Raw genomic sequence first — 11174 nt, forward strand, 5'->3', positions numbered from 1 at the left:
AACATTTTATTTTTGGTCAATGATATTGTTATTAAAAAAAAATACGTTATAAATAATAAATTTAATTATTCGAATAAAATTAGATAATTTTTATTTTTATTAAAAATATATACAAAATTTTGTTACAATTGAATACAAACTATTACAACGACATAATTGCTCGTTTCAATGCCTTTTCTTTATTTTTTCTAACTCTGTTTTTATGTTTACTGCTTTTAGTTGCGTCTCTGAAAAATTGTATTCCTTCCTTCTCTTCAATAACGCGTTGCAAATACATCATTCCGTGTAAATTAAAACCAATCATATCCTAAAAGTAACATGTTTTAATTATATTGAATATTAAAACAATTATTTAAATACGATTTATATAAAAAAATTATTACCTTTAGATTGGAAACTTTTTTTATAGCAAGTTCTTTCACAGTTTCTAATACAGGCAAAAGTTCTTCTGTACTTATAATAGGACCATGATGAGCTTGTATTAAACATAGGGCTAATCTTGCTATTAATTCCGTGTGATAATCTGATTGTAATAATTTGGGAAGCATTTTGAGAATTTTACAAGCAATCGAGTATGGTAATAATAATAATGTTTCTTCTAAATCACTAAAAAATAGTGTTTATATTCTATTTATTTTTATTATGTTTTATACTTACGTACATACAATTTATATGAGTATCTTTTACCTTGCTCTGATTCGTTTGATTGTTTCTAAAAAGTAATCATCTGTGGTTGTACAATTGTAAGCTTGCATTTGTAAAGGAACAGGAGGCGTTGTATTGATACCTAATGCTGCCGCTTTTAATAATTGTTCGTTATATTCTTCAGATACTTCTAAACATTCCATTATCAATTCAGCCTAAAAATATATATTATATATTTTTATATTATATATTATATAACAATTAGAAATTGAGGCTTTAATATTTAATGCTCTATTTCTTACTCCTTTTTCACTAGACACAGTTTTTCTTGAAGGTAAAGATTGTTGTTTTTGCCCTGGCACAACGGTAGTATCTCCAGTAGCTAATTCATTTTCTTGACGTTCCCTCTCCTCTTCTTCTTCATCTTGAAGAACTAAAGGTTCTGAAGTTCGTTCGTATAACCTAACGACTTTATCCGATCCACAAGATACGACATAAATACCATTTGGAGAGACAGCACAATTCCAAGCTTCTCCTGTATGACCCTAAATAAATGAATATTTTATGATTGATTTTTCATTATATTCAATAATGTTATTTACAAAACATTTTTCAAAAGATTTAATTACATGCAATGTTACAATTTTGTGGAAACTATCAGCGTCCCATTCTTTTATTCTTCCATCTTTTCCACAAGTGAAAACATAATGTGTACCAGGAACGAATGATAATCCTGTGACAGAATCATCATGAGCAAATATTGATTTATGACAATCTCCGAAATCGAGACCCCAAATTTTAATATTTCGATCTGCAGAACCAGTGGTAATGAGTGTTGAGTCACTGGATATATCCATACATAAAACCGGTAATTTATGTCCATAAAGTGAGATAAAAAACTAAATCAAAATTAAATAAATTTTAGAAACTTCATTCCAACAAAATAAATTATTATATCTTTGAATAATCACCTTAAATGTATCAAGGAAGAAAATTTTTATAGTAGAATCAAGCAATGCGACTGCAACAAATCTATTATTAGGACTTATTCTTACGCATAATACAGTATCCTCTAGTTTTAAAGTTTTTAAATGTAGTACAGACAAAACTTTCGCCTTTATTTCTCTATCGGGATCTTCGATAAGTTCAAAATTCCAAAATTTTACTGTTTGATCACCCCCACCACTAGCTACTCCTTTCTATAAAATTGTAAATAAATAATGTAAATCTATACTCGCAATTAAACTATTATAATTATTATTATGATAAAAATAGAATATAATGTAAATAAAGAATACCTTATCAGGAAATAGCGTAACGCTCCAAAGTTCCTTTGAATGTGCAGGTACTTCTTCTAAAATATCACCTGCTGTAATATCTATAATCAACATTTTACCATCTTTCAAACCTACTATTAAATGTCTGTCTCCTGGCACAAACGTTAATGTTAAAGCATAACCACATTGTACAGTACGTAAACATGCTAAAGTCGGTCTAAAATAATAGGGAATGATGTAATTTAAGAAAATATTCTGATAAACTTTAATTCATTATATTCATACCTATTCCATAATTTTACAGAATCTCCACTAGCTGTTGCAAAAGCCAAATTATCAGAGCTAAAACAAACAGCACGAACGTCCGTACGATGACCATGAATCGTTATTGATCTCAATTGTTTTATTTCAATATCTTTTTCTTGGGTAAGTAAAGAATATAACTCTATAGAATTATTATTAACTCCAACACATATCTGAAATAATAAAAAAGGTTAAATAAATATACATTTAAAATAAAGTTTAGTAAAAGAAATAAGTATTCATTATAACTTACTCTGAGTTCACCTCCTCTACCCATTACCATGTCTAATCCTTTAGCTTTAGCAGATATTTTGATAATAGGTAAACGAATGATTTCATCCTTTATAGTTGGTACTTTCGAAACATTTTCTTCTATATTACTTCCATTTCTATTTACAAGACATGTGTATCATATTAACAAAAATCTAGGAATTTATAAAGTATCTAGTTTGAATTAATTTATGTACTTCTCTGCCTTTTTCCGTTCCTTCCGTAATCGTTTAGCAACATTTTCTTTTACTTTGGTATCAGGTAATAATTGAAATAGATCCACTGTATTATCTACTCCATGACATCCAATAATAGTATGCGTTGTATCAACTTCAAGAGATACAACTCGTCCACGGCTGCTTCTCAGTATACTTCCAATTTTCTCACACCTCAAAGGATGTTTCTATTAAAAATATATGCATTAAATAAAAAAATTGTACTTGTGTGCATAAATACAAATTAACAGAGTTATACCATGTCGCTAACTTCAGCATCATCAGTAAGAGTTAATTCTTGCAAATTAATATCTACAGTTTCTGTATCAGTAAAAAATATTTTCCATACACGTAATTCATTATCATTACAACCAGTTACTAAATAATGATCATTTTTAACCAAAGCTAGACTCCAAACCTTAAAAAATCAATTATTAATTATTAATAATAACTATATAGAAAATCAACATCTAAATGTTAATAATATATGTACCTCTGTTCTATGACCAACAAGAGTTCTAAAATTATGTTCAGTATCAATATCCCAAAATTTTACAAATGTATCTTTACTGGCACTAATAATAATATTATGATTACTCATAAATACTAGTTTAGTTATTACACCTTTATGCCCACTCAGTCGACATATTCCAGTTTCAGCTACTATGTCCCAAAGAATAATGTCTGTATCCTAGAATACAATATATATAGATTAATAATTTCCTCTTTTTTTTCTTACACGAAATACCTTACCTTAGAACCAGAAGCTAACCTATGTCCTTTGCTGTCATATACTAATGTTGTAATTTCAGATCGATGACCTACAAATATACTTGTATTTTCTCCCGATTCCAAATTAAAAGTTTTTATAGTACCGTCCATGTAACCAACTGCTATATGTTGTTTATTAGGAGATGCAGCTAAACATGTTACAGTTGCTTTATCTCCAGATAATACTTGAGCCTGAAATAAAATAATTATAATGATTATCAAAGTTTCTGTTAGAAGTACATAAATATTTTATGACATACCTTTTCTCCTAAACGTAAATCCCATACAAAAACATGTTCACATGCACCAACTGCCACGAATCTACCTTCTTGGCCTTGTAATGTTACAAACACAATATTACACGCAGGACTAACAATAATGTTTGTATTTCCTGCTGGTACATATCTCAAATATTGCTTTGTTAAACCCATTTTGCATTTATTAAATAGTGTACCAAAATATACTCATAAAAACATTTATTTTCATTACAAATATATGGTATATAAGTTGAAGAGCTATTTTATATTACAAATTTTCATACTGAAATATGTATTGAACAATTAGAAAATATAACTTAAAATATCACTTATTTAATATTGATGATTAAACGTGGAAATTTTGTTTTACATTTTAGGTTAGGAATTCACATAACACGTGAGTGATGCTTTCCGCTATAACATTTGACATGGTTGAATAATGAAGTTAGAACCACAAGTTTCCCTCCACATGGACTTTCATGCGCATAACTAGTGGCGCTGTCATCCTTTGTAAGGTACGAGGATTCAGTAAGATTGTAAATTTTCAAGTTTATAAATTTCCAAAGGAAAATTTTCAAGATCACGAACTTTTGAAAGTACAGATTTGTAAACTTTCAACCGTTATACATAAAAACCGGTTTCTGTATTAAGGATTTCAAAAAATTTATACTGCTTTTAAATGAATCTAATTTCATGTCAACCTCTAATAATTAGAAATCTATTTGTTTCTTTATATTATTAATATTGGCTTTCGAAGTATTTCCATTAATTTTACAACATTGAAAAGTTGAAAAAGAAAGACATATTAAAATAATTATTGTACAAAATATATTTTAAGCATATATTACAGAAATGATTATTACAAACAATTTATAATAAAATGACAAATTATGTATCACAAGAAAATATAGATGAATGTGTTACAGAGAAATGACAAATATTTATTACGAATAAATTGTTGATGAATGTGCACGTATAAACCATTACTTACTGAACATTACATTTACATACACACTATGCACATGCGCGTTTCAGTATATTACGTTGAAATTATATCTTCACTCTGTTTCATTTGGAATGGGCATTTAAATTGGTTATGCCATTCTTTCTCTTTCTAAAAGTAGTTTCCTTGTCAGAATTCGCCTCTTGTTGAATCCCTTTTTTTTGGCTACATATATATTGTATGTATGTGTACATACTATATAATAAGACAGACTGTATATAGCATATATATACACTGTGCATTACGTGCGTGGTAATTCGATGTTTGGTTGAATAATGTGGAAGAGTGGCTAAATTAGTGTTCTTGAATGAATGTCTAACTTTAGTCGTTATAAAAGTATAGTAAATGTAATTTTTAATGGAAAGAACAGTATTCATACAATAAATGAATAATTTATATAAAAAATAATATATATTGATTTTCATATAAGATGTTACATGTAAATTTGTTAACGAAAATGTTCCATTATTCTGCACATGGTGTATCTAAATCAGTGTTTTACTGTATAGTTAATAATAATAAAATAAATATTAATGCTGTACGATTGTTTTACAACGATAAAGAAAGTATCAACCACTTCTTGCAATATCTACGTAAACGACATAGTATGATGCAAATGAAGTATGAAGATGATGAAAGAAAAGCTGAAACTAAAACATATGATGAATCAACACCTATAAAATCTTTATTATTCTATAAACCTAATGCACCTGAGATGCATGATTTCTTTACATTTAATTGGAAATATTGGTGGGAGCATAAAAAACTGCAATACAGAAAAATAGCACAAAAATATAGATATGATAAAAATGAAGTATTAGGTCCTGACATAGCAACAGCTAAATTTATCTTAATATCTGGTGGTAGAGTGAAGTTTGCAAATCAGAATGATTGGATAGATGCTACTAACAAAAAGGAAATTTCCAAAATTCCAACTGATTATCAACCAGAATTTATTTTAGAGGGATTAGATTTAAGAGGATATCCTCTCGAATATGAGAACCTTTATACTATATGCAATTTATATCACCTAAAATGGCTTAGTTTAAGAGGTTGTGATACAATTAATGATTGGAGTATAGATAAATTAGCTGCAGAATATCCAAACTTAGAATATCTTGATATATCGGAATGTAAAAATGTAACAGATAGAGGATTACAGGCTTTATATAAAACACCTAATTTGAAACAATTAATTGTAACAGATTTCACTACATCTGCAGCATTCGAGTTAACTTGTTTACTATTACAAGATATTAATCCATATCTAAACTGTAAAATTCTAAAACCAGAAAAGGAATTATTATTAAACCATGGGTAATGAAAAATAAATATAATTATTAATAATACTATAGCACATTTTATAAAATATTTACTATTATGTATTATAAAAATAATTATAAAATTTAATTTTTTGTACAAAAATTAAGTATTCCTTATTAATTTATTCTTTTCTCTGCGCTTTTTTACATAGTATAATTCTGCCTTATTTGTAATTCCATAGGCTTTGATATTTTCATTATCATTTACCAGTTTTACATTATCAAAGCATAAATAATACTTTTTCCAAACATGTTTCCAACTTATTTTCTTCTTCACATTTTCCCTTTTTAAAGATAAATTTGTGTGACGCTTTATAGCTTTCTTGAGATTCAAAACTGAAGTATTGTGGGGAGGTACCTAAACATAAAAAAGATGTTTTTAAATTGTTCTAATAAATACTTGTATAATGTTAAATTTTGTTTAATTACATTATAATTTCATAGCAATTATTAAAATAAAAAATTTATATAAAATAATATTACCACAATTCCAAGCTTTGGTAGTTCCCCACGATTCAAATATAGAGTTATTGCTTGCCCTTGTGCAACTGCAATTTGAGATTTAAGTTCTTCAACTGTAACATCCGACGGTAAACCAGAAAATAGTGGATCGCTTTCTATTATATTGTCAATAGCTTCTTTCGTTAGTTTTACTAACTCGTTATGATCAAGTTCTGCTTGTTTATTGATTATTGCTTCGTTCTTAAATTGATTTTTATTTTCGTGTTCTACATCTCCTAATTCATCGTCTTTAACAGTACACCGTGCTTGATCCATTCTTTATTGGTGCCGTTATAAAGAATGTAGGAATCATAAATGAACAAAGAAAGGCATTAAATAATAAAATACTATTAACTTTTCATGCTTTCTGCAAACAAGAGATAAATATATGTTATATAGTTAAAACATATATGAAGCATTTATTTGTATCTGTTGATCAGATCTCTCGAATTACGAGTTTTCGTTCATTCTGCGCATATCGACTCTGATTGGTTCTACAAAATCCGTAAGCACAGGTAATACGCAAGCGCCTTCATAATTGTGATGTTAAGCATATATATTTAGTGGTCTTTAATTTTGTATTCTTCCTAAATTACCGATTTAATTCGTCGAAAAAATTATTGCTATCAACATGCATGAAAAAAAGGATGATATCGAATTCATTTTTCCATTTTTGGCTATTAGGCAATGGTGCTTAAAGGCTATGTATGTATAGTAACCATTCAATAAACTACCTATGTGTTTTTCCAGTACGCTCTCAGAGATCCATGAGAATTTTGAATTTTCAAATAATATAAACACAGTTGTTTATCGCTGACCATTATATTTTCTAGCTATTTGTATATTTTGTCTGCTGTATATATGACTGATGAAGTAGAAGGAAAATCATGGTGGGGCAGTACAAATAACAGAGGTAGGGTCTCCCAGTTCAGTCAAGCTGCGCGAAACGACCCTATTCTGTCGCCGAATTGACTATACATATAACCGTTGCTGAAAAGCATTCAACTATACCGTTTGCTCAGAGTTAACGCCTGCGCACATAGTATTTATTAGTGCAATGAGGGCGCGGTTGTCACCGATCAATCTCGGCTGCATTTGTATGTATGCAGTTCATCCTAAAACTTTGTGAGCGTAGTGTGCTTTACGTACGTACATATTGTGGTACTCTAAAACGTTCGTTGAAGTGCGATAATTTTCAGTTAAATTTATATAATTTGACGTATAGATTTCGCGCAAAAAGTGTTTTGATACCTTAATTCGAAGCGAACTGAAGTCAAAACATTCATCGAGATGACGATTATCACAAAGGCCCTTACCGAGAAGAAGGCGGACAAAAAGGAACAAGCCTTGTTTGTTGAAGAGAATGCAGCGGTTAGCATTACTTTTAATCTAACAATTTTTATTATTTTAAACAGAAATAATTGATGAACGAATTTTTTAGATGTTTTGAATATAATCTGTTGTCTATAAATAAACATAAAGTCTTTGATCACTTTAAACGAGCTAATTATTGATAATTTAATGTTATTCCATGTATATTCATTATCATAATTGTTATTATTATCTTTGTTTTTTAATAGGAACATAATGTATACTTGACATGTTTCACAATGTCATTTGATAATAGTTGATAACATGTATTTAGTATTATCACAGTGTCAGTGTTATTGCAGTTGATTTATGAACTAAGGGGTTCAGTGGTTGAGGGGCACATACCACATTTACATAAATTAATTAATTTTTAATTTTTTGTATTGTCAACAAACTAACATGAAAAAACTAATTTTCATAAAAACTTGTGGTATTGTGATTTTTCCTCACTAAGCTCTTCAATTCTCTAATGACAATGAAATTCTTTGTTTAAAAGTTTCTGACTCCACAAATAAAATTATGTTTAATAGCTTTGATGCTTGTAATTTTAATTAACATCAGCTTTCGATGTTTATAATAAACATTTTATTATAATTTGCTTTGTGTGAACAAATAATTTTTATTAAATAGGAAACTTCAAAGAGAGATCCAGAGGCACAGCGCCAAACATCTGATGTAGGAGGTCACTTTTTTGTTTCGCGAAGAAGCATACATCACATTCATGTGACAGCGACATTTTCACTGTTCCTTGTTGCATTGATGATTCTAATAATTGGCGTAATTGGAGGTTTATATATATACAGGCAATATGCGCGAATACAAATGCATAGATTCAGAACAGGATGGTACAGCATTCCATACGATAATTCAAATAAACCATCTTATGCTGAAAGTGCTGCCCAACAAGGTTTAATGGCAGATTTAGATTTGTTTTTAAGAAGTTCAATAAAAGATTCACAGCAAGAAGCTACAAGTATTGAAAAGAATGTTGATAGTGATATTAGTAGTTTCTTCAAGGAACAGTTTGAATTTGATTTGGAGAATGAGCATTATGAGAAAATTGATGTGCCTGATTTTCGTGGTGGTCGTCAAGGCAGATTCATACATGATTTTAACACTGTAAGTTTAATAAATTAAAAAGTACTGAAAATGGTATTTGTGACAAGTGCTGACATACAGCCATTCATGTCCTGGAGACATTTATATTCCCAACAATCATTTTGCACATAATTACTATTACCAGTTAGTATCTGGATTAAGCCACCTATATTTGTAGGAAATTATATATTTAATAAAGAACACAAGAATACAAAAATGCAGAATAATACTATTAAATATACTAAAATTTAATTTGATATTAAATGTGGAATCAAAATATTTTTTTTTAAATTTACAGTTTTAGCTGCATCTTTTAAACTCATTCATAACTCTTTCCCAACTACTTTCTTTTCATGCAACTTAACTACTTTGCATTCATAGTTTAACAGTAAAATACTTTGCAATATTTATTTTGATTAATTATATCAATATTCATATTACTTTCACATTACAATTATTTTGAATCAACTTATATAATAATGCCAAAAAGATCTTGAAAAAATATTTTATGATTTAAATAGTATATAATAATATGTTAATATATATATGCAGTTAAAACATCTTTCCTCATAATTAGGTACAAGTTTTTGTAAATATTAAATTTTAAATCTTAAAGAATACATTTTTCTTACCAAATACTCCAAAACTTGTCATTACTGCCAGGTGGCACTCATAGGGCAGATTCTTTTATCCATAAAGGATTAATATAATGAATTACAGTTTCAAGTTTATATTTTATTTTACTATAGAACAAAACTGGAATCATTGATGTTGATGGTCAATGCTGTTTTGTTATGCCACTCAATCGTCAAACAGTATTACCTCCACGCAGTATGTATGATCTTCTCAGGAAAATATACAATGGTAAATTTAATTATATTTATGAAAAAGATACATATATTTTTCAATTTATTTACATTAACTTATCATCTATTTACAAATGTTTCAGGCTATTATGAAGTAGATACAGAAATTGTGCGTGAAACAATGAAAGTAGTAACACCACCAATTACTGATTTATCAGTGGTTGGTACTTATATAGCCCGTGAATGTCAGGATTTACCAACATACATGTTAACAAAAGTGAATTCAAATGGTCAGTTATTAAAACATAATATTACATAGTGAATATAACATTTTCTACTATAATTAATTTGTGTACTTTTTACTTTGCAGTTGTTAAACGTAGCATATCAAGTGGTGTATTTGGACAGTTCGCAGGAAAAAATATTATAGAGTTTGATATATTGAATTTAGATGATGTTGAAGCATATAACAAAAGTTCGAAAAATTAAATGGAAAGGATTTATTATTATTTTAGAATATTTACCATCAGTAGATCAATGTATAAAAATTGTATCCAGCTCAGCAAACTTAGGTAATTCCTCTGTAAATTCCAGCAAACCTTATTCCTACCTAACTATTCTTTCTTTAAAAGCTACTTGATCAATAACTAGTTATTTTTAAATATGTCTACATTTACTTTCAAAATATTAAGTCTTCCCATAATTTTCTGTCTTAGCTTCGAATCAGTAAAGTTATAATGAAAATAAAAAATATTAATTATTATACATCAGTTTAACATTTTCAGAAAGTTAATTCAATAGTAAGATAACTATATATAGCTAATGTGATTAAAAAATTATTCCAATTTTACGAAATATTCTGAATATACATATATGCAAATTAAGTTTCAGTGAAATGCTGATGGTGCTTATTTATCAGGTAGAAATGCATATTATTTTTCTTTCATTTAACTTTTATGCTTAAATTGTTTAACGATACAGTTTCAGTAAAATGATAGAAATAATTCATGTTGCAATAATTGTACATCTACTGCATAGTCATATGATGCATGAATTAATAATTGTACAAAGTAACAATTATATTGTGTTACAAATCATATAATAATTTTATAAATCATGGATTGAAACATTTTTACTAAAAATATTTTATAAATTTGTTCAAAAGTAATAATCATTTGAAGAATTAACTAAAATATGTTCATACCATATCTGTTTTTCGTTAGATAATAACATAAATGTGGTATAGTAACACATGTGATCTGTTAAAATTTAACATTAAAATATGTATTAAAAATGGTAAAACATAGATAATAAAGATACTGTGACCAGATTAAT

At 28.0% G+C, this 11174-nt stretch overlaps 4 protein-coding genes and 1 long non-coding RNA gene across 7 annotated transcripts; 3 read left to right on the forward strand and 2 right to left on the reverse strand.

Annotated features, from left to right (window-relative positions):
• Positions 1–74: 74 nt before the first annotated feature.
• Positions 75–4234, reverse strand: LOC100876316 (WD repeat-containing protein 3). 3 transcript variants are annotated; one of them, XM_003704523.3, is made up of 15 exons: positions 4109–4234; positions 3742–4021; positions 3464–3673; positions 3204–3401; positions 2970–3128; positions 2693–2898; positions 2479–2614; positions 2208–2398; positions 1944–2139; positions 1617–1844; positions 1275–1544; positions 948–1190; positions 688–860; positions 384–606; positions 75–307 (listed from the first exon to the last, which is right to left on the reverse strand). In XM_003704523.3, exons 2-15 carry the CDS (start codon positions 3910–3912, stop codon positions 143–145), a joined length of 2769 nt encoding a protein of 922 aa, XP_003704571.1. In that variant the 5' UTR covers positions 3913–4021; positions 4109–4234; the 3' UTR covers positions 75–142. The 3 variants fall into 3 exon arrangements, with proteins under 3 accessions (XP_003704571.1, XP_012143534.1, XP_076392278.1); XM_012288144.2 differs by lacking the exon at positions 4109–4234 and having other exon boundaries at positions 384–523; positions 3742–4084; XM_076536163.1 differs by lacking the exons at positions 75–307; positions 4109–4234 and having other exon boundaries at positions 389–523; positions 658–860; positions 3742–4084.
• Positions 4235–4534: 300 nt separating this feature from the next.
• Positions 4535–6090, forward strand: LOC100877440 (distal membrane arm assembly component 2). The gene has a single exon (XM_003704533.3). It carries the CDS (start codon positions 5172–5174, stop codon positions 6060–6062), a length of 891 nt encoding a protein of 296 aa, XP_003704581.3. The 5' UTR covers positions 4535–5171; the 3' UTR covers positions 6063–6090.
• LOC100876203 (U11/U12 small nuclear ribonucleoprotein 25 kDa protein) lies at positions 6060–7440 on the reverse strand. Its single transcript, XM_003704522.3, has 3 exons — positions 7299–7440; positions 6547–6841; positions 6060–6421 (listed from the first exon to the last, which is right to left on the reverse strand). Exons 2-3 carry the CDS (start codon positions 6838–6840, stop codon positions 6167–6169), a joined length of 549 nt encoding a protein of 182 aa, XP_003704570.1. The 5' UTR covers position 6841; positions 7299–7440; the 3' UTR covers positions 6060–6166.
• On the forward strand, positions 7133–7936 carry LOC143265235 (uncharacterized). Its single transcript, XR_013039541.1, has 2 exons — positions 7133–7269; positions 7398–7936. It is a non-coding gene; the product is annotated as an uncharacterized LOC143265235 (long non-coding RNA).
• On the forward strand, positions 7795–11173 carry LOC100876088 (uncharacterized). The gene is made up of 5 exons (XM_003704521.3): positions 7795–7935; positions 8566–9054; positions 9783–9897; positions 9983–10129; positions 10210–11173. Exons 1-5 carry the CDS (start codon positions 7855–7857, stop codon positions 10326–10328), a joined length of 951 nt encoding a protein of 316 aa, XP_003704569.1. The 5' UTR covers positions 7795–7854; the 3' UTR covers positions 10329–11173.
• Position 11174: the final 1 nt, after the last annotated feature.

The sequence above is a fragment of the Megachile rotundata genome, chromosome 1, assembly GCF_050947335.1.
Source record: "Megachile rotundata isolate GNS110a chromosome 1, iyMegRotu1, whole genome shotgun sequence".
Lineage (NCBI taxonomy): Eukaryota > Metazoa > Arthropoda > Insecta > Hymenoptera > Megachilidae > Megachile > Megachile rotundata.

What these genes read in the sequence shown, in the direction of transcription:
- LOC100877440 (XM_003704533.3), top strand. Translation starts at nt 5,172, where the DNA reads ATGTTACATGTAAATTTGTTAACGAAAATGTTCCATTATTCTGCACAT.
- LOC100876088 (XM_003704521.3), top strand. Translation starts at nt 7,855, where the DNA reads ATGACGATTATCACAAAGGCCCTTACCGAGAAGAAGGCGGACAAAAAG. An exon ending in TCATACATGATTTTAACACT is followed by an intron (nt 9,055 to 9,782) that starts GTAAGTTTAATA and finishes ATTTTACTATAG; the next exon opens with AACAAAACTGGAATCATTGA. An exon ending in AACAAAAGTGAATTCAAATG is followed by an intron (nt 10,130 to 10,209) that starts GTCAGTTATTAA and finishes TTTACTTTGCAG; the next exon opens with TTGTTAAACGTAGCATATCA.
- LOC100876203 (XM_003704522.3), bottom strand. Translation starts at nt 6,840, where the DNA reads ATGGATCAAGCACGGTGTACTGTTAAAGACGATGAATTAGGAGATGTA. An exon ending in TACCAAAGCTTGGAATTGTG is followed by an intron (nt 6,422 to 6,546) that starts GTAATATTATTT and finishes TTTTATGTTTAG; the next exon opens with GTACCTCCCCACAATACTTC.
- LOC100876316 (XM_003704523.3), bottom strand. Translation starts at nt 3,912, where the DNA reads ATGGGTTTAACAAAGCAATATTTGAGATATGTACCAGCAGGAAATACA. An exon ending in TCTGTAAAATTATGGAATAG is followed by an intron (nt 2,140 to 2,207) that starts GTATGAATATAA and finishes CTATTATTTTAG; the next exon opens with ACCGACTTTAGCATGTTTAC. An exon ending in ACAAAATTGTAACATTGCAT is followed by an intron (nt 1,191 to 1,274) that starts GTAATTAAATCT and finishes TCATTTATTTAG; the next exon opens with GGTCATACAGGAGAAGCTTG.